At 35.5% G+C, this 23,986-nt stretch overlaps 1 protein-coding gene across 1 annotated transcript; it reads right to left on the reverse strand.

Moving 5' to 3' along the window:
- Positions 1 to 270: 270 nt before the first annotated feature.
- Positions 271 to 21,584, reverse strand: LOC127652735 (uncharacterized). Its single transcript, XM_052139064.1, has 12 exons — positions 21,181 to 21,584; positions 18,745 to 18,875; positions 18,541 to 18,652; positions 11,327 to 11,422; positions 10,994 to 11,134; positions 10,655 to 10,782; positions 10,429 to 10,565; positions 9,458 to 9,551; positions 8,943 to 9,329; positions 5,777 to 5,939; positions 5,564 to 5,688; positions 271 to 2,002 (listed from the first exon to the last, which is right to left on the reverse strand). Exons 1-12 carry the CDS (start codon positions 21,443 to 21,445, stop codon positions 1,679 to 1,681), a joined length of 2,103 nt encoding a protein of 700 aa, XP_051995024.1. The 5' UTR covers positions 21,446 to 21,584; the 3' UTR covers positions 271 to 1,678.
- Between the last annotated feature and the right edge of the window lie 2,402 nt (positions 21,585 to 23,986).

Consider the following 23,986-nt stretch of genomic DNA (forward strand, 5'->3'; position numbering starts at 1 on the left):
TGTCCTAGTGTGATTTATTAAACCGTTGAAGGCTGCAATCTTATGAGCTGTGCACTTTAAATGAATGTATAAATCTGACCACTAATCCTCTGGAAACTCCAAAGACATTGTGAATTATGCATGTTGTTTAAGATGAAAAAGTAGAACACTAATCCACTGTTAACCATGCAGTACATATATATATATATATATATATATATATATATATATATATATATATATATATATATATATATATATATATATAAAATCACAGCATTTGTGCTTTAATCTCAACTCAACTTTATTTATATAGCATTTAAAACAACAGAGTTGATTCAAAGTGCTTCACAGTAATACAATGTAAAACATTTTCTATAACATTTCAAAATTACTACATACACAAACACTAGTAGTCTAAAAATACAAACACTTCAAAACTATGTCCAACATTTCATTTGTCAGACTCAAAGGACAGTGTAAAGAGATGAGATTTCAGACGTGACTAGAAAGTCTTCAATGATCACACTGGGCCATGTCATGATCTGTTCATCTGGAAAAGTGAAGCTTCCAGGAAAAAAACACATGTCATAATAAAAGCACGATTAAAAATAAAAGCTAGAATCTTGAAATTGAAGAAATTAAATAAAAAAATATATTACAACTGTATAGTAAAATTTAATATTCTCTGTAATACTAGTAATAATAACAATAAAAAAAAAAATCGATGTATCACAAGCAAGACTGTTGAATAAACGTTTGGTAGAAGAAAATGTAATGACATGTTAATAAGTTATTTTTTCACAAATTAAATTTTAAGAATTAATTGATTAGATTGAACACCATTTTGATGATTAAATTAAATTAAACTTTAAAACATAAAAATAATTATTAAATTATTTAAAAAAACAAAACTTCTGTGTTCAATAGCACATTATCATATTAGCATATTTTTGCTGTGGTATTGAAATTGGTATTGAGAATCGTGAAATTTCATTGGTATCGTTGAAATTTTAGTACCGTGACAACACTAGTTTACACGTTGAAGTTACCTTCTTGAAAGGGTAGTCATTGATTGGCTGGTCATTTACCTCAGGACAATAATTTAAACACGATTAATGATACTGAAAAACATAATAACAATTGGAATAAAAACAGACCTAAGGCAATTACAAAAATGAACGTGGTGCCCCTGGGCACATGCCCAATTTCCCTTCTGGTTAATTCTGGTACCCAGGGTACCTCTGACGAAAGATACTTAAGAACAGCATCTCTTGCTTGAGTGTCAATTACAAATTGCACCATTGAACCAACTAAATATTGAACAGTACTTTCGGAGACTCCAGATATTTGTAGATCTATCTAGTAGCTGCCTATTTTCAACAGGAGCCGGAAAAGTGATGGGAGGATCCCAATTTTGCAGTGAGACTGAAACAGGAACAATGTCACCACTGCTTAAATTATCAACAGTATCTGAGGCTACACAATCTCCAAGCATTCTTAAATGTTTCTTGAATCCGCATGATGTATAAAACACTGATGACCACCCAGGTTCACCATATTTCAAAGGCAATGAACACCCTGGGTACAAATCATGATTAAACTTTGGATGTTAAAATACATGTAAAGCACACAACTTCAGTGGTGCACTTTACAAATGTAACATGACAAAAAGTTTTAGCAAGATGCCAAAAAATATTCAAACCTCAGTGTTATGAATTCTCACTCTGATTTCCTTGACCCTTGGACTCTCCTTGGCAGTGCCCACATCAATTCCATACACGGTTGTTTGAATGAACGTGTAGAAATTGCACAAGGCAACATCATAGGATACAGCAAACACAAAGTGCATTTTAAAGAGTTCGTCAAAGGCTGCAATGGCTGTCTGTGTCATGCAGGGGATGGCCTTCTGGTCCAGGATAATGTAAAACTTCTGGATTCTACTCCTCTTTTCCCCAACACAGAGAAGGAAAGGCTGTGTTGATCCAACTTGGTCAAGGAACGTCCCAATGTTTGTTCCCTCCTTAAAGTGTAAGACAAGAGTAATGTGTTCAGAATAACTAAAAAAGACAAAATTACCCTTTAAATGGCTACGACAGATTTCAAACCAGTTTGATATCTAGACTAGGGGTGTCCCTATACCTTTCATACGGATATTTACTTTTTGGTACTCGCTGATACCAATTCTAAATTCCAATTCAAACAATTACGGTTTAAATAAATGAATTCATAAAACCTAATTTTCAACATATTTTATTATTTTTATAAAAATGCTTTTATACAGAACCTCAAAGCACAATCCAAAATACAACATTAAATTTATTTTTGTCAAATAAATTGCTGCATAACAGAGCATCTCAGATGTGAGATATTGCTTAATATTATAAATGTATTGATTTATAATTATAATTATTATTTATAGAATTAAAATGAATGTAACATAACTATACAATAGTGATCTATTTCTGTCATAACGTTTTCCCTTGATTACATTTTATTTTGAAGTGTTTCTGTGTGCTGTTATGACCAAGGAGCTCTGACGTTATGATGGTCGCTTCCCATAATGGAAAAGACAGGCGCTACGTGTCTCAAAGTGATTATTAAACTGCAAAAAGCTGCTATTTTATTAAATACATAGTCTGTATGTGCCTCACGCTAAAAAGTGAATTAGTGCTCTGCTCGCTGTCATCAACTACAAACAAAGAGTGTGATGCTCATAACAATGATTTCCGTGTATGAGCCAAAGATCTCTAAAAGGTATGAGCACTTTGAGTCAGCACAACACCGGCTCCACAAATTCACAAGCACTGCACATGCAAACTCTATATTTATCTCATTAAATCGCAGCTTTTGCTGTTAAATAATCGCAATAGGACATGTTGTGATTTTAATTAGTGCGCTGAATGTTTAAGTAATATCATTCATCCGTCAAATGGTTTCGGATTTTGGTATCAGAGCATTTTTACAAGCAAGAGTACAAGTACATTGGATATACAAATCTACACACTCCTGTTAAAACAGCAGGTTTTTGTGATAAAGATAAATCACATGCACCTTTAATGTAAAAATTACAACCTTTGCAATGTGACTGAAAACCAAAGTGACACATTTCAGAAAAGAAAAAGAACTGCATAAGTGTGCACATCCCTGAACTTATACTTAGTTGAAGCACCCTTTGATTTTGTTACAGCACTCAGTCTGTTTGGATAAGAGTCTATTAGCTTGGCACATCTTGACTTGGGATTATTTTCCCACTCTTCTTTGCAAAAACGTTCCAGATCTGTCAAATTGCGAGGGCATCTCCAGTGTACGGCCCTCTTCAGGTCCCCCCACAGATTTTCTAAAGAATTCAGGTCTGGGCTCTGGCTGGGCCATTCCAAAACATTCATCTATTTTTGCTGAAGCCATTCTTTTGTTGATTTGGATGTGTGCTTTGGATCACCGTCATGCTGAAAGGTGAAAGATCTCTTCATTTTCAGCTTTCTAGCAGATGCCAGAAGGTTCTGTGCCAAAATGGACTGGTACTTGGAGCTATTCATGATTCCCTCCACCTTCACTAAAGCCCCAGTACCAGCTGAAGAAAAGTAGCCCCAAAGCATGATGCTGCCACCACCATGCTTCACAGTGGGTATGGTGTTATTTTGCAGATGTGCATTGTTGTTTTTGTACCAAACATACAATACTGTGCAAAAGTTTGAGGCACTTGTGAAAAATGTTGCATAGTAAGGATGTCTTCAAAAATAATGTCATATAATAGTTTTCATTTATCACTTAATGTCATACAAAGTCCAGTAAACATTAAAAAGCTAAATCAATATTTGATGTGACCACCTTTGCCTTCAAAACAGCACCAATTCTCCTAGATACACCTGGACACAGTTGTTCTTGGTTGATGGCAGATTGGATGATCCAAGCTTGTTCTTGGATCAATTCTTGGAGAATTTGCCACAGATCTTCTATATATTTAGGCTGTATCAATTGCTTCGGCCTCTTCATGTAATCTCAGACTGACACAATGTTCAGTGGGGGGCTTTGTGGAGGGCAATGCCATCTGTTCATTAATCATTTCTATTTACAAAAATAATGTTTGGGAGTCTAACATTTATATTTCCTATTGACACACTAAAGCTGAAGATATAAATAACCATCTTAAGACAAATGTTTTTGTGAAACATCTTATGTGCTTAAGACTTTTGCACAGTACTGTACCTTTTACAATTTTGGGCAAAAAGTTCAATCTTGGTCTCATCGGACCACAACACATTTTTCCACATGGTTGTGGGAGATTGAATATAGGTTTTTTCAGGCTAGGATGTTTTTTTTTTTTTCTCGTCAGAAAAGGTTTGTGTCTTGCCACCCTGCCCCACAGCCCAGACAGATGAAGAATATGGGAGATAGTTGTCACATGTAGGGAGAAACCAGTACTTGCCAGAAAGAGCTGCAGCTCCTTTAATGTTGCTCTTGGCCTCTTGACATCCTCCTTGACCAGTTTTCTGTTTGTCTTCTCATCAATTTTGGAGGGACATCCTGTTCTTGATAATGTCACTATTGTGTCATACTTTCTCCACTTGTTGATGACTGTCTTCACTGTGTTCCGTGGTATATCTAATACCTTGGACATTTATTTGTAGCCCTCACCAGAGCGATACCTTTCAACAATGAGATCCCGTTGATGCTTTGTAAGCTCTTTGTGGCCCATGGCTCTTGTAGTAGCATGTAACCAAGATGATGTCAGAAAACTCCTACAGCTGAGACTTATTTGGAGTTAATCAGAGTCACTTCAGGTGAAGGCAGGTGTGTGCTACTTCACATGAGCTTGATGATTGGTTGAACAGAGCCACATATCCAATTATAAAAGGGTGTGCACACTTATGCAGTAAGTTATATTTATATAAGTTTTATTTTTCTCTGAAATGTGTCACTTTGGTTTTCAGTGGCATTGCATAGGTTGTAATGTTTACATTAAAGGTGCAAAAAGTCTGATATGATGTATCTTTATTTTTTTTTACCTAACTGCTTTTATACCTGCTGTTTTAACAGGGGTGTGTAGACTTTGTATATCCACTGTACATGATTGTGGTATTGGTTCCCAATTCCGATACCAACATCGGAATCGGGACATCCATAATCTAGACATCTTGTCATCAGGTGTGCACACCTTCCCGATGAGCAAGAGAGCAACCATCAGTCAAACTGCGAGAAGAGGGGGGGCGGCAGTGGGAAGTTGGAACTAAATAAAATGAAAATTATTAATAAGTTATTTTACTATTGCTATGATATACTTAAAAATGAAGTTACATATGGTTTTTTCTACGTCTTACTCTCCATTAGTTTTATCAAAAATAAAAAACATTTAAAACAAAAATTATTATCAGACCGTCCACCCCCATGCACAATTTATGGCAGCATTGACCGCTTTTGCCTTCAACTCGTAAATGTAGTCCCACACCACAAAAAATCTTATCGGAATCCAACAGGAATGCAGACCTCAAGTTCGTACTCTTGCAAGCACTTCTAGACTAGACTAGCATGTAGCCAGTTAGACTATCAAGCAAAATAAGTTTAGAAGATTTCTAGGACATACCTTCATGAACTTGACCACACGGTCAGTAGCTTCAGTGGCACTGATTTTCCAAGTCTTCCTTCCTTTGACGGTTGGAGGCAAGAGATGAACCAGCAGGAGGATAGCTGCCACGTCACTGTCCCATCCTAGAGGAAAAGAATTGTAACACCCCAAACCCATGAGTATAGTTAAACCTCAACACACACACAAACATATGCACCCATGTACACTTACCATAATCAGAGTCCTGCTGAGCAGACAGAAGGTCATCCACATGTGTACCAGGGCGTAGGTTTTTGCAGTCAGTAATTATTCTAGGCTTGTAGAATGTTGGCCATTTTGCAGTAAACCTGCATGAGATGTCCTCTCCAAAGAGTATTGTGAAGTCTTGATCAATCTAGCACACAGAGACTTCATGTTAATCACAATTACACAACATGGGGAACTATGTATCGTACAAAATTTAACTTTCCTGTTGCAGTTCTGATTCCTCTTAATGATTACAGTTCCTTAACATTTTAATACTTTTGTGGAAGAATTATTTGTAAATAAGAAATACAATTCTTAATTGGATTTACTGCCCTCAGATCATTTCAGATTTCAAAGGAGATATACAGTATTTTCCTAAACAATTTGGACAAAAAAATCTAATTTGCGATTATTTTGAAAAATATTGCCATGTGGACTGCCATGAAGTGATTCCTTTTGACCAGTCATGGGAAAACATGCTCTACTGCCAATAGAACTGTTTAGGAAATGGTGTTCACAGCTAAATAAATAAAAATACAGTGAAACAAAAAGTTCCAAATCGCATTCAAATTGTATCCGTTTATGTCCACTTTGTGATTGGGTCTCAGTCAACTTTTCATCATTATTTGTTTGGAAACCAATAACAAGCTATTATAAGTTAATAAATTATCATTATCATCATTGCTATTATAATATAATGGTATATTTTTCTTTAATAATTTCTTAACTTGCATGCTGTATTGTTACTCAATTGACAGCATTAGTGGCATAATATTCAGGGTTGGGGAGTAATGGAATACATGTAACGGGATTACATATTTAAAATACTAAATATAAGTAACTGTATTCCACTAAAGTTCAATTTAAATCATCTGTATTTAGAATACAGTTACATTCGAAAAGTATTTTGATTACTGAAGAGATTACTTTGAATGTATTGTCATTTGTTTAGTTTGATATTTAGTCCTTTCAGATGGAAAACAGTTATACATATAAATGATGTGATTCAAAGTGCATTTGAACAGCGGTGAAACACTTTCTTATGATGTGTTACATTCATACGAGCAGACAGAGAAGTACGTTTGAAGTAAGTTTGGAGCAGAAGAAATAGAAATAAACCTTGTGTAAATTGTCAACTTTACGCTAAGCTAAAATACTATTTCTAGCCATTTTACATGCACATGCTACCAGCATGATCATATTTTTTATCCAGAACATTCACTATGGATCATAATTTGTTTTCTAGTAAAACCTTTGATATTAGGGCAAAAATCGTATTCTTGATAATAATCTTGGCATTGTTTTCCTGTAAATTTTTTATATTTATCTTGTTTTAGAAACACTGCATACGATATTTAGGATTATCAGAGAATGTATTTTTAACATGTGTATTTTGTCTTACTGTACTTGCAGAGTTTTTATATCAAAACAAGTGAAACAAATCTACCAGTGCTGAAGAAGTAATCCAAAGTATTTATAATATGTTACTGACCTTGAGTAATCTAATGGAATATGTTACAAATTACATTTTACTGCATGTATTCTGTAATGGAATACATTTCAAAAGTAACCCTCCTAACCCTGATAATATTGATTACCACAAAAAATAATTTAGACGACTCTGTATCCTAAAAAAAAAATTTAGGATACAGAGGCACTTACAATGGAAGTGAATGGGGGCCAATGTTTGGACAGAATGTGAAATGTGACGCTACTAATTTTATAAAAGCACACATTAATTATTTTGTTAAAACTTGTGTATTAATTGAGCTATTAAGATGTTTAAATCATAATTTTTACATTAATTTTAGGGTTTGTTGACATTACATCGTCATGACAATGAAGTTGTAAAATTGGCTGTAACTTCACACAGAAAGGTTAGTAAGTGATTTTATCACACTAAAATCATGTTTACACACATCTTGTTTTTGTCTTGTGGCTACTACTTTTAAAACAGTGTCTATTTTAATATTTACGGATTGGCCCCCATTTACTTACATTCTAAGTGCCTCACTGTAACCCAGATTTATCTTTTTAAAGAAAAGGGACAAGTCAAAATAAATGTTTGTGGTAATCAATATTATGCCACATATGCTTTTGATTGTGCTTAAATTGTAATGAACCCGGAATATTCCTTTAAACCTTTCTTTTGGTGGAAAACTAAAAGACCTTTTTTAGTAGAGTTCACAATGGCCTTTGCTATAATCTAGAGTGCTGTGTATATATATATATATATATGTATATATATATATATATATACACAATGTGTTTATCGCACATTAGCAAACCGAACCAAACTTGAGTACGTTTATTAACTCTTGAGCACAAGAGAAATTTTGTGTATATCAAGCGCTCTGAAAACACTGTATCATGCGTCCTTTTAGTATGTGTGTAATACACTATAGAGAACAGAGCTGCGCACACACAGTAAGCTCAGCGAGCAGCACGTGCAAATGATTTATTTATTTATTAAAATATATTGCAGCGCATGCAATTTGACAATCGCACTAGGTCATATCGCGATTTAAATTTGATTACGATTAATCGTTCAGCCCTATCTGAAGTACAACATTACATAATAGTAAGTAACATTTACAGAGGCAGTTCATTCATAGCTTGCACATCAGTACAAGAATAATTCAGTAACTGCTCAGATTTGTTATAGGTCGTTTTGATTCTCTAAAAAGTAAATTCATTCGGAAACAGCACTGTTGACACGTTTTCTTCTTCTTTTGGCTGCTCCTGATAGGAGTCACCACAGCAGACCCTCCGTGATCTGCTTATTTGACTTGGCACAGGTTTTACACTGGATGCCCTTTCTGTCGCAATCCCCAGTGGCTGGGGGACTCTCACTCACACCTACGTGGCAATTTAGAGTCTCCAGTTCACTTAACCTGCATGTTTTTTGACTTGTGGGGGAAACTGGAGCACCCAGAGGTAACCCATGCAAACACAGGGAGAACATGCAAACTCCACACAGAAAGGCCCAATTGAGCTGGGACATGAACCCGGGATCTTCTTGCTGTGAGGCGACGGTGCTAACCACTGAGCCCCTGTACCACCCATTTTGACATTTTATGTTTTGATGCATTAAAAGACCCGGATCATTACGGTCATTTGTCGGACTATACAGACAATATCGAAATCTTACCAAGCCTGGCGTATCCAAGAACCGGGGAAAGTAATCCAGGATGAGTGAAGACTTGTCTGGATCATGTATCATATTTCGTCTGTACTTAAAGGTTGCCTTCATTCTCTCCTTAACAATTGTTTGGTCTTTCGAATGCTTCATCACGAGTATAGCTTCTCTGCATTCGTCATCTGATAGCTGCACAGCTGTTGAAGATGTCACACGCGGAGTCTTGGGTCCATCTTGGTAAACCGACTTTGATTGCCCATCTTGGGAAATTGTCTTTGATTTTCCATATTGGTAAACTGATTTTGATTTCCACTTCATGTTATTTCCTGAGTTGCGCTGAACTGTTTTCAATCTGTAGGCAAGGTAACCCCTGCCACTGAGTGGATCATAGTACTGTTCCTGTCAAACAAAAGTTTGAAATGCTTCAAAAATTCATCTCAGTAAAATGCATGACAAATAAATGTGGTGTTAATGCTGAATTAAAAGAGAGAGACCATGTACAATGTGTCAATTTACTTTATACTCACGTAACCCGTTGGTGAGCACTTATCCTTCAAACTGGGGAAAAGAGTCACAATCCCAAGAGCATAGGTTATCCGCATATTGACTGATGGGAGCCTCCTTTATCATGGCAAGACAAAGAAATGTTATTTAGTCACAATTTGATTTTAGCTGAAGCAATTCAAATGGCTATTTGGTATTTTTATATTTATATTTTTTTTTATAAAAAAAGTTTAAAGGGATAGTTCACCCAAAAATGAAAATTCTCTCATCATTCACTCATGCTATCCCAGATGTGAATGACTTTCTTTCTTCTGCAGAACAGAAATTAAGATTTTTAGAAGAATATTTCAGCTCTGTTGGTCCATTCAATGCAAGTGAATGGTGACCAGAATTTTTAAGCTTCAGAAGCACATAAAGACAGCATTAAAGTAATCCATAAGACTCCAGTGGTTTAATCAATGTCTTCAGAAGTGATATGATAGATGTGTGTGAGAAACAGATCAATATTTAAGTCCTTTTTTACTATAAATTCTCCTCCCTGCCCAGTAGATATGCATGAAGAATGTGAATAGCCAAAAAACAAAAGAAGAAGAATGTGAAAGTGGAAATGTTTCTCACCCACACTTATCATATCTCTTCTGAAGACATGGCTTTAACCACTGGAGTCTTATGGATTATTTTTATGCTGCATTTATGTGCTTTTTGGAGCTTTAAATATCTGGTATCCATTCACTTGCATTGTATGGACCTACAGAGCTGACATATTCTTTTAAAAATCCTTGTTTGTGTTCAGCAGAGGAAAGAAAGTCATACACATCTGGGATGGCATGAGGATGAGTGAATGATGAGAGAATTTTCATTTTTTGGTGAACTATTACTTTAACAATACAATTGACCAGGGTAAAAGATTAAGACAGAGTGGACATTTTTAAAACTGGTGGGAGTTTTCTTTTATGAACTAGAATATATGTAGACTACTTTATTGGTCACTTACCCATGACTCTCTACCATGTCCGCCACAAGGATGTTGACCAGTTTCCTTCGGGTTTGGTCAGATAGACTGTTGGTTTGGTTGTACTCTTTCAATATATCTGAGCCTCCTGGTTTTGAGCACAGAGCTGCATGAACCAACTTTTATAGACAATGCAAAATGCTTTTAGTATCCTGAAATTTGTTGATATCCAATGCACATGTTGAACAATCGGGAAAAAATAACTTACATCTCTTGACACACTACTGTCAGGAGCTTCTTCTAACAGCTGTCTTCTGCATGCCTTTGTAGACTGCGGAATTACTGTGGTGGCTGAACTTTCTGATTCCACTGATGAAACCGACGAGTCTCTTTCAGCTAAGAGAACATTATATTGAAATCAAAATATGTAGTGCACTCTACAAGACAGTATGAACATTAAATGTTCAAAATAATAAAAACACATTAGGCTGCATATTTTCTAAGATGCTATCATGAAGTGCTGTGCTGTTATAAGTATGAAGAGAGTAAACAACCTTGATAATATATTTTGCATTAAACATGACAGAAGGTCGTTTGAGTTTCTTACCAGACTTATCACCACTGCCAAGTTTGAAAGACACATTAGATGATCTCACTAACTCGTCAAAAATATCAGAATCAACATCAACTTCTGCAGAGTCTTTCAGGACCACATTAGTTCCATTTGGCATGTTGAACTTGGTAGCAGCTAAGAGGTAGAAACACATACAATTAAATTAAGTTCAAATGTATTAAATTGTATCAAACTCTTGAGTGTTTACATTTAGCTCATGGATGATTATGAGAACAGAGCAATAGAAAAGGTGCATCATCTAAATGAGGGCTGACTATAAAATAGTGAATTGTATTATCTGACATTACCTTAAAGATATTAACTTACCTTCTTGAATGAATTGGTAATAGTCATAGCAGTCGTTTTTAATTGGGATTCGGACCCATTTCAGGTTTCCCTCATACTCCACTTGTACCAGCATTTCTTTGGAATGAAGCACATACCTCTTATTGTTAGCTTTGGACAACCAAGCGTATCTAGATAGCTTGTGAACTTTGTCACCTAGCTAGCACATACATGACATTCCCGACTTGAAGAAATCACGGGTCTAGATTACACGTTTTATACCAAGCTATTTTTGCCATATTAGATATCTAGCTCAACATTTTTATATAGACTTAAACTAAGAATATTAGGACTGGGTAAAAATACAGATTTTCCGATTAATCACAATCTTAATTTGAACGATCTTGATACAGATTCTTTTTTTTTCCCAATTTGGAATGCCCAATTCCCAATGTCCTTTTAAGTCCTCGTAGTGGCGTATTGATTCGCCTCAATCCGGGTGGAGGAGGACGAATCCCAGTTGCCTCCGCATCCGAGACCGTAAACCCGTGAATCTCATCACGTGGCTTGTTGAGCGCATTGCCACGGAGACATAGCGCATGTGGAGGCATCACACCATCCACCGAAGCACCCACACTCAACTCACCACGCGCCCTACCGAGAACGAGAACCACATTATAGTGACCATGAGGTTACCCCATGTGACTCTACCCTCCCATACAGAGGTTGAGAAACTTTGTCCAATCATATGCTTTCTAGAATGAAAAAGCACCATCCCTCTACATCTGCTCAATGCACATGGCTGTGTTTCCACCTGCGCTGATGATGCCTTCGTAGGGCATTTCGAAGGGAGCCAAACAGAATTTCCAATAAGAATCACCTAAAAAGTGACTTTTATCACTAGGGATGTCCTGAAAACTTTTTTATGAGCGCACATATTTGAAGTGTGCAACACATTCAAAATATATTAATCTAATTAAATTGCAGCCTTTGCAGTTTAATAAGAACACATTATTGCCACGGCTTGCCTTGTTAAAAAACGCGCTTCTATTGGTCATGGCCAAAAGCTGACCTTGCCATGCAAACTGATAGAAGAAAACCCTAGCAAACCACCTGAGCTAATACCATTTTTAGAGAGCAATTCTCGCAGCACACTGCAGTGTAATCTGCAAAACAGAGCATTTTTACAATTAAAAAGACCTATCAGCTTACATCTTGAGAGTCGATTGGCTTAACATATCCCATGTGAGTGAGCAGACTGACGAAAAGATAAGAGTTTCATGCCTGAACTTAGGTCATTTGTGTTTGATTTTGTCTTCTTTCATATCTTTTTAGTTCTATCAGGAAGACTTGCAGACTTGTGTGAGATTTAAGATGACATTCATTTGATGAATATAAAACAGAAAAGTAATGTCTCTCTTTGGCGTAGGCCCCGTCTGGTGGTCCGAAGAAGTTGTACTCGGAACCGTCATATCCTGCCGGAGATAGGAGGAAGGGGCGAGGAGCCTACCCCCGTGCAGGACGGGACTCAACTGGTGGTGGTGGGGTGGTGGAGGTTGCCGTGTTAGCACACTGAAACAGCAATGTGATAGATTGTGAGTAGACTTATAAAGCAACGGCTTACATGTGATTGGCTAGGAATTACTCAGCTAATGGTGCGATGATGTACAGCTGCTAGTCTTCCCGCTAGAACTACGCTGCGCTTACATTTCTTTACAGTCATCTGTTGATCAAAACAACAAAAAAAGGAAACGTTTTCTTTTTGCAGTCAATCACAACAGCGATGGTCAGAAAACATTTTCAAAACAGGCACTGTTTGCAGACATTGTTCGACACAAGTGCTGTATACTGGTAATACATCGTCATATGATAATTTATGCCGAAATCACTGGAGAAAGAAGAGCCGTAGATGAGCCGAAACTACACACTCCCTTTCAAGTCAAGTCATCCTTTCGTCTTAAAGCAAGCATTCAGTGCTAATTCAGACAGGCATAAAAAAATAACTAAAGCAATTCGGGTGTTCATTGCCAACGATATGTTTCCTTATTTAGCTGACAAAGATGTGTGATATGTGTGGCACAGCTTCCAAATATTGAATATATGTGCAGTAGAGTTGCATGTAGTGTAATAATGCAGGTATTAAGTTAAAATGTAAATTTATTAATTAGAGAAAAGGTTTTTTAGTTAATAATAATGTACAGATTTTGCTGTTTCGGAAGGAAATTTGTACTTCAATTCACCAAAGTGGCATTCAGCTGATCACAAATTATAGTTAGGACATTACTGATGTAAAACAGCACCATCACTATTTGAAAATCAAATCTAGACAGGCCACATTTCCAGCAGCCATCACTCCAACACCTTATCCTTGAGTAATCATGATAAATTGATAATTTGTTACTAGAAAATCACTTGCCATTATATCAAACACAGTTGAAAGCTATTTGGCTTGTTAAATGAAACTTAAAATTGTCTTTGTATTTGTTTCTGAGTTGCCACAGTATGCAATAGACTGGCATGTCTAAAGGTCAATATTAGGTCAAATATGGCAAAAAGAAACAGCTTTCTCTATAAACTCGTCAGTCAATCATTGTTTGAGGAATGGTAAGTACATCAGAGTCTCTAGTTTGAGAAATAGACGCCTCACATGTCCTCAGCTGACAGCTTCATTGAATTCTACCCGCTCAACACCAGTTTCATCTCAAGTGGGCAAAGAAACACAGACATTGGACAACAGATAACTGGAAAAGAGTGTTATGGATCTTACAGGGACAGGCAACTAGCAGCCTGCGTGCCGTATATGTCCCTCTGTATTGTTGAATACGGCCTGTCGGACAAGACTGAGGATTGATTTTATTTCTTTGTAAAAGGTATTATGTAAAGACTGCATTCAGTTTATGATGTTATTACAACTATTGACCAGAAGGTCGCTTATTCTCTTATTCGCTTATATCTGCTGATCACTCTAGGATTCTAGCATGCAACATCTTACACTTGCTCATCATTTATAAGGTAAATAGAGCTAAATTTTACCTCAGCTTGTCAGCAACATAGTGCGCACTATTGTTAATGTATGCAGGTGGAACACATGTCTTTTGTTTGCCTGGATACAAAATCTATCATTAAAGATTTCAATTTGATTCGCAAATACACCATTGATAAAGTGATCAAATAGGCGTACAGTATGAGAGATACAAACACCAGAGCTGCTCTCCTCACAGATGTAAAGAGTTAATAAAATACAAGGGTAAAAGGCATCATAAGTTTTAATGAAATCCATGACAGTGCGGGAATCACCAAAGACATATAATGGTGTTTCGCTCATGCTAGTGAAAAAAAAAGTTGTTATAAGAAATGCACGATTGAGATGCCTGACTGACTGTTGAAAAGTCTTGCGAAAAAGAGAATATTCTCGGATGCACGGGAATGTTTGGTCCATGCGTGTATGTTGTGGTGCTGAAATGTTACTTGCATCCAGTATTGTTATTGATGATCATATTTAGATTTTAACTAATACCTATAAGCTGTTTTATGAGGTGGGGTTGAAAATTTAAGTCTGAAGTATATTGGTTGTCAAACATGAATTTGTGCATGTGAATGGCATGTTTTAGTAAAAATGCAAGTTACAAAATAATTATATTAGTTTTTATAGATATTGTTAAATAAAGATGTTAATATAGGTAACAAAATATTTAAAAGAACATTGCATTAGTTGGCCATAGATTACACACAATAATGAGGAAATTGAGTAAAGGGGTGAACACTGTTAGGGTGTGGATTTGTAATCCGGCCCCTTGGTAGAATGGATAAAAAACGTTGGCCCTCGCCCCCTTCAAAGTTGCCCATCCCTGAGCTTGACTGTAAGGTGTGTGAGAAGTGCCTGAGAAGACAGTCACAACTATGTCACGAGCTACAGGAAGTGTGGGGTGAAATGTCACCTGAGTATCTGGACAAACTGACAGCTAGAATGTCAAGGATCTGAAAAGCTGTCATTGCTGCACGTGGAGGATTTTTTGATGAGAAATCTTTGAAGAAGTTTAAGAAGTTTGAAAAACAAAATTCAAATTGTAATAGTAATTTTTCACATTATTAATGTCCTTAATATACATTGTGATCAGTTGAATGCCACTTTGGTGAATAAAAATACCAATTTCCTTCTATAAGAGCAAAATCTGAACATTATTCTAAACTTTTGGCTGCTAGTGTGTAGATGGATGGATGGATGGATGGATATGTAAAAATGTATGTTTTATGGCATACACTTAATTAAAAAATGTAATGTGTTAATGTCTTTCATTAATTAATTGTAATTTTCACATTACATTCTGAAATTGTATTCAGCCCCGTGTGAAATTTACTTGTTGGAATAGAGCGGAACCTTTGTGGTGTCCACAGGGACATCACAATGATGTACACACCACAAACACACACAACAGCGATCAAGTGATGAATGTAGTATTGTTTACACAGATGGGAGGTGAAATTTAACTACCACAGAAGCATGTCAAGTCTTGACTATTACCTACAAGCCAAACACACGCAGTTGATGAGCATCCAACTAGCTTGTTGGAGTTCCCCAGAGGAGGGTCTGTTGACGTTGAAGATGTTAGCCGTGTTCGAAATGGCATACTACCATACTTACTATTTTTGCTTTACATAGATATACATAGATAAAAGTAGTATGGGTAGTTTGCCATTTCTAACACAGCCGTTGTCTGCAGTGCTTGTCATGTGGAGTTCAAAGTGGCACTTGGAAGGTGGAAGGTTTTGTTTGGAAAATGTTAATAAAGCATTATTGTGTGGGGCCCTGGGTAGCTCAGCAAATATTAACGCTGACCACCACTAGCTGATTACAACTATTTTAGTTTTTACTACAAGATGTAAAGGTTACTGTGTAGCAGGCAGAGTTGTAAAATAAGCTACACATTATCTGCAAATGGCAGCAACAGTTCACTTTGTCCCTTTCATAAGTGCACTGTAAGACACTTTGGATAAAAGTGTCTGCCAAATGTATACATTTAAATGTAAAATGTAAATTTTTGACCAACAATCCCTCTGCATTTTTATGTAACCAAAAATACTTCCACACATTCAACTTAATTTCAGAAGGCGAATAAAGGGTCAGCAGCGTTCCTCCTTCAGCCATGCTTCTCGTCCATGTTGGTTTTATTTACATCAGAGTGCACATATGTCATTATATACCATGCATACACAGAATCTTGATATGTTAATGGAAAAAAACGACTGTGCTATCAGAAAAATCTAAACAATTTGGCTTCAAAGTTATCTAGAATTATGTACATTATTTTGAAGTGCACATGATAACAATATTGTGCATGTTAATTACTGTGATATACTGCATTACCAAGTGCCAACACATGCTTACCTGTAGTCCCATTGCCAATTTCATGCCTAGTCCTGTTTAGTAATGTGCTGAGCACGTTATGTTCAGAGTCAAAGTTTTGGAATTTTCAAGGCAAAAGTGGGATGGATGAATTGCGTGGGTAAAGTGCTAGTGGGATGAGTCAAGTGCAATTGAATTCTGAGGTTCTTCTTTGGTTATTGAGCCATCTGCTTCCAATTATATATTTCATTCCCTGTCAAGTAAGGTCAATATAAATAAAGACAGCCTATTCATCAGTATTTGGTAGTGTAAATAGTCTGTATGAAATGCATTAGAAGACTCAAAATATGGATGCTAGAAAAATGCTTAGCTGCTCTCCCATTGTTCATTGTTTTATGCTCAATGTTTAGCTTACTGTTATATGTTCCTCTGTTTAATGTTTTATGTTTCATTTCTGTACAGCTTCCTTGAGGAAAGGCGCTATAGAAAATAAACATATTATTATTAATAATCATATTGATCAAATGACACACAAATCATGGCTAGTAGTAAAAGTCATTGATAGCTCTTTGATATCAACTGCCGGTGGAATCCACAAAACTACAAATGCAGGAACTAAGTTTAGACATTGCGCCGAGAATACGAGGTTCTCAGAGTTCTTCGTACAATGACCTACTTCTACTTCCTACTTCTAATGACTACAGGAAAATAGAAAATTGCAATTTCCGCCACTTAATTAACATACAATACAACCACAGATAGCCAAGAACGCCCACCCAAGTATGAAAATTGAGCATCGTCTTTTCATGTCTTTTTATTGGCAGTAGAGCATCGGCAAACCATGATCTAATTTTAGTCAAAAGGAATCACTTATCTTAGTTTTTTTTTTTATCATATGGCATTTCAAATGGCAATATTGTTCAAAATAATGCAATTGTCCAAATCATGCAACACTAGTAAAAAAGTATTTTTTTACAGTACATAACTCAAATATTTCTGTTTATATTGTTCATAAAATATAGCGCTGTATAAACATGTACAGTATAATAGTGAATCAGATATAAACAGTCATTGCATGTAGCTAGACCGTGTGAGTACAGCTTAGCTTGTCTTATCTCAACTTCATGTAAAAAAAAAAATTTGCATCATGGATCAGAGAAATACATGGAGGCTTTGATTTACTCCATTTTGTTTTCATTTGAAAATATACTTAAATGTAACTGTATTTGTGTATCAACATTTCAATTACAATGAGTAAAAATGCAAATTTTTGTTACCTAGAATTTTGTTTTCAATAGTGGTAATGTTAATTTCATATATCAGCAAATGCATTTCAGATATTAAAAAAACTGGAGAGTAATTAAAGATATCTTACAAGGCTTTTTTACTAGTTACAATCACAATAGAGATATCTGAAATTAACACTGCCACTAGTGAAAACCAAATTCCAGAAATTAGCATTTTTTATTACTAGTAATTGTAATTTCACAGCTGATATCAAGAATGGACATTTTCTTACATAAAATGTTTTCCTACCAAAAATGTAATTATTGCTATAAAAAATGGATTGCATACTAGTAAGAAGTACATTGCTGATATGCACATTTAGAATTTTAACTTGTAAGAAATTAATTGCATTTTGAACAAGTGAATGAGATTGAAATTCCATTATTTATGTGAGCAATTACATAATGTTTGATGACCAATATTTAATGTTTTATCTAGGGCAAATTTAATTACTGATATAACATTTTTTATTTTCAATGGTTGTAATTCCACTGCTGATATCAAAAATCTGCATTTTAACTAGTATTGTAGATTTCTATAATTCATATCCTGACCAAAACATGATTAAATGTCAAAAGGGCTTGTGATACTATACCAGCTCTTCTCATGTTCTCTCTCCACATACCTCTCAAACTGTTACTTTGATCCACCTCAGTTTTATCTTTCACAGAGCAATCCTCAAATGTCTCCTCTTTAATCATGATCATGTCCGGTTCTTCATCCATCAGATTTACTGGCTAAAGGATGGAAAGCCAAAGAGAGAACTAGTAAACTGTAACACTGCTTAAAGAGAACTTCATGTACATCAACAGCAGTATATAAGACTAACCTCTCCTGTGATGACTGAAGAGTCTACATGTGTGTTCTCCTTTTGACGAACATTTGACTCCTCATGTCTCCACATATCCATGCACCATTCCTTACCAAAGACATTGTCAATTGCGGGACGATGTACAGTGTCTGCAGAACACATGAGTATTAGGGTCACAAAATTAATATGTTTGTCGTTCATAAAATATGGCACATCGAATTAACTTTTATTCATCATGTCCGGGATATCAATCATAGAAATAAACAATTCAATTTTCGCTTATTAAAATTTAGATTCTGGATATCAGGAATCGAATTACTACTAGTGAAAGAGCTAATTTTTTCACTAGAAAAGATACTTGATTCTTGATATCAAACATTACGTCATTACTTATGGAAATACATATTCTTAATATCAAAAAAACTACTCGCTGAATCTCAGTTACCGTCCTGTTATTGGACACTTTCACTCATTGATTAAAGTAATCATGGCTGACAGTGAATACTACAATTCTACAATGGACTCTATGCATGTAATGTAGCCTACTGTATGTATTTCCGGTCAAATCTCAGTGGGCTAACAATCTTCTGGTATTGTATCCAGCTAATGCATCAAGAGTTGTAGCAAACTTACATTCTTTTTAAAATAAAGTAATTTTTATTTAGTAAAAGTATAAAATGTATCTTAGTAATGAGCTCCAAAATTGTAAATTGCAGAACGGCCGAGCACTGCTATCCTATTGTGTAAGACTTCACCTGTGTGCAAAGTATTTACATCCAGCGATTGTACAATGATTTACAAGTGAGAAATACAGCAACAAGCTAATGTTAATTTCAACATACTAATAGATTTAAAAAATCAAAAGTTGTATATGTTGACATTAGTTACTGCACTATGAACTAACAATGGACAATTCTATTTTTATTAACTACTATTGACAAAGATTGATAAATAATGTTTGATCATGATACCTAATATATTAATGCATATTAACAAATGGAAATAATCCAGTGTTAACACACAATGTAATCCATGTTTATTGTGTCAAATTACTGCGTAATTTTTAATGGTCCTTTTTTGTAAACAAAAAGAAAGGAAGAGTAAAATGTCCACTTCTAATAAGCATTCGTCCATCATCAGGGCTCTCTTCAGTTCGGCAGATCCCTGCACATGACAAATCTCTCAGAAACGGGACACGATTTTTATTAAAGTACATTTTACTGAAAGTGAAAATTATCTTACACTGCATAAATAGAATACAATAAACTAATTTAGCTGCTAGCAGCAATGACGGGCCCAAGAACAACTGGTCCATTTCCACCCGGTGGCTTTCGGAAAACAATGCAAGGTAGACACGTGCATTTGGCATTTGACATTATTCGAAACAATTCTGAAGCAATTTGAATAAATAGAAGATGACAATTTTAAAATCTGTTTTAAGACATTCACTTCCCACTGCCAGGTGGTGGCACTATGACCGTGACCCAAAATAGTCAAATCCATGTGATTAGCCCCCAAGACTAAAGACACATCTCAATTTTGATCTAAATCACACATTGCACAAAGAAGATAGGAGACACTTCCTGTTTCATATTTTCGCCATTCATTTAATGCCTCACCATGGCAACACTTTAGCATCTTTAATGTCTTGGCATAATGTTGTCTAAATGTGGTGACAGTCTCATCAATCACTTAGGAGGGGTATTTACATGTTCAGAGACTGCAATATAAAAAATAAAAAAATGGCCGACTTCCTGTTAGGCGGACCTAATGACTATAATTATGAAAGTTGTCTAGCTTCATGAGAACTATATATGTACCAATTTTGGTGAAAATACACATGTCCATTTTCAATGGTGTTCTACAGATGTAAGTGTGCCCCCCGAGGCAAAACACGGAACTGACCGTGCATAGAGTCCATTGCATCTGAAATGGAAAACAATTGATTTTCAGTGATGCTGCATCCAAGCCGCTAGGTGTCAGTGTAAGTCCAGGATGACACAAACTTTACTGAGTGCACCTTTAATAGAAGGTATATGTACCTGTAATTTGAATATAAATAGTAAGAAACCCTTTTATGATAATTCCTCTCCAAATTATTGATATACCATTCCCAGATATCTGAAATATTAAAACGAACATGTTTGAAAACGGTTACAGATATCAAAAACGAGCATTTTAAACAATGAACATTTAATTGCTGATATTTATAGACTAATTCATATCCTGCACACGATTAGAAATCAACATTATTCACGTCTCACACCCCCTACAAGCTCGTTTTTCATCATAATTAAATTTTTATGATCAAAACAAAAGGTAAAATTACAATATTTTAGGTTAATTTCAAATCGGTTGGCTAATTTGAAAGAATTTAGTACCTTCACCATTGTTTAACATTTTACCAGGTACAAAGCATATAAATGAAGCAAAATGTAAGGTTTCATAAATCACCAGTTAACACGTCGCTCAATGCAGCATCTGTCCCGTTCATCTTTCCAGCGGTTTTCCGGGCTGTTTGAAGTTCACTCTCCAGAAAATGACATTTCTGTCGCAGAGATTCAATTTGGTTTGTACATCTTGATATCTCTAATCGCAGCATCAATGAATTATCCTCGAAGAGTTTGCCTATTTCTACAATAGCGGTCTTCGCCAACATTTCCATTATGGATGTTAACTGTGTCTGAAAATCAACAGCATTGGCCATGATGTCCATCATTTACGGCAGTATTTAACAATGTTATAGATTTCAAATATGCCCCTTTCATCCAACAGCCAACGCGATAGTCTCTATAATAAAATCCTTCTTTTCTACAGTATTCTTAACAATCAATGCTATGATCAGGAAAACATCAACGCGCACATCACAACATTTGCAGAACAGGATCATGGGTAAATTACCGTAAACCAAGGCTCGAGTAACTCAACCATTCCTGTGAATGTAAATCCCGAACGGAATTTAACAGAAAGTATCCAAAAATATGCTAATACGTTGTTGCTGGGGCACTTGTAAAAATAATAATAATAATAAACGTCGAAAAACTGCATTTAAGCTAATCTTGGCATGTCTGAAATGCCACCTGGCATTATGACCAAATTATCTGTAAAAACTTCCCATACAGAAAACTTACAATAGGATATATATAATATATAATAAATAGTTGTAAATCTGTAATATAAATATACATCCGAATATATATATTTATAAATCCTAAATATATAAATCTGAATATGTAGTTGTAACTTTATGATCAGGCAGCATCATAGACACATGTTCTTAAATAAAAAGTGTAATTAAAAGTAGATCCCATGTCTTAGTAATTCAGTATTGTACAATGATTATCCAAATCAGTTATCGAGATCAACTGGAGTTTTTATCTGCTTTACATCATTGAATACTGGCCGCAACATGGAGTTGAGAAGTGTTCTATCACAGTTCCACTCTGGCATTCCATTAAGAGTTCTCATGAATGCCAGAATGATATTGATATGGTCTTCAAGGTGTCTCGACTGCTCGACGTTCTTACTAACATGCACAGACTAAGCTCTCCTCGTGAAAAGCGATAAAGGACATTTTGTAATTCTACAAATGATTAGAGAAGTCTGCCATTTTGAACTGACTGTGACGAAGGACCCCTTCAGATATACTCAATTTATATTTTTAGGATTTACAACTTTGTATTTATTTATATTTTCGGACTTACAAGTATATATTCTGATTTATATATTTGGAATTACAACGATATATCCGGATTTATATATACACACACACAGGAAGCCAAAGTTTGGAATGATGTACAGCTCTTATGGAAGGAAATTGGTATTTTTATTCACCAAAGTGGCATTCAACTGATCATAATGTATAGTCAGGACATTAATAACGTGAAAAATTACTATTAAAATTTGTTGTAACTTAACTACTTCAGAGAGTTCTCATCAAAAATCCTTCATGCAGCAATAACAGCTTTTCAGATCCTTGACATTCTAGCTGTCAGTTTGTCCAGATACTCAGGTGACATTTCACCCCACACTTCCTGTAGCACTTGACATAGATGTGGCTGTCTTGTCGGGCACTTCTCACACACCTTACCGTCTGATCCCACAAAAGCTCAATGTGGTTATGATCCATAACACTCTTTTCCAATGTCTGTATTTCTTTGCCCACTCTTACCATTTCTTTTTGTTTTTCTATTTCATAAGTGGCTTTTTCTTTGCAATTCTTCCCATAAGGCCTCCTGAGTCTTCTCTTTACTGTTGTACATGAATCTGGAGTTGAGCGGGTAGAATTCAATGAAGCTGTCAGCTGAGGACATGTGAGGCGTCTATTTCTCAAACTAGAGGCTCTGTTGTACTTATCCTCTTGTTTAGTTGTACATCTGGGCCTTCCATATCTCTTTCTGTCCTTGTTAGAGCCAGTTGTCCTTTGTCTTGGAAGACTGTAGTGTACATCTTTGTATGAAATCTTCAGTTTTTTGACAATTTCAAGCATTGTATAGCCTCAAACCATTCTTCAAACAATGATTGACTGATGAGTTTCAAGAGAAACCAGTTTCTTTTTTGCCATTTTTGACCTAATATTGATCTTAAGAAATGCCAGTCTATTGCATACTTTTGCAACTCAGAAACAAACACAAAGACAATGATAAACTTAATTTAATGAACCAAATAGCTTTCAACTGTGTTTGATATAATGGCAAGTGATTTTCTTGTACCAAATTAGCAATTTATCATGATTACTCAAGGATAAGGTGTTGGAGTGATGGCTGCAGGAAATGGGGCATGTCTAGATTTGATCAAAAATGACTTTTTTCAAATAGTGATGGTGCTGTTTTACATCAGTAATATCCTGACTATACTTTGTGATCAGCTGAATGCCACTTTGGTGAATTAAAGTATCAATTTCCTTCTGAAACAGAAACATCTGTAAATTATTCCAAACCTTTGGCCGCCAGTGTGTATGTATATATACACACATACAGAGATACATACATACAATAGAAGCATACATGTATATATTTAAATCTCACTAGAATTTGGGAATTACTTTATACAGTTTTAAAACCATGTTCGTAGTTTATTGAAATATATGTACAGGTCTGTGACTTTGTTTCAGTGAAAACCATTTATAAACATGTTTTTTTGCATATATTGCAGCAAATAATTCAGCAAAAATTATAATAATTAATGGGTTTATTGGGTGAGATAATGTAGACTTTTCTCAGACTAAACACGTAATATTCAGAAGTGATTTAAATCAGTG

Source organism: Xyrauchen texanus, chromosome 12 (assembly GCF_025860055.1).
Source record: "Xyrauchen texanus isolate HMW12.3.18 chromosome 12, RBS_HiC_50CHRs, whole genome shotgun sequence".
In the NCBI taxonomy this organism is placed as follows: Eukaryota; Metazoa; Chordata; class Actinopteri; order Cypriniformes; family Catostomidae; genus Xyrauchen; species Xyrauchen texanus.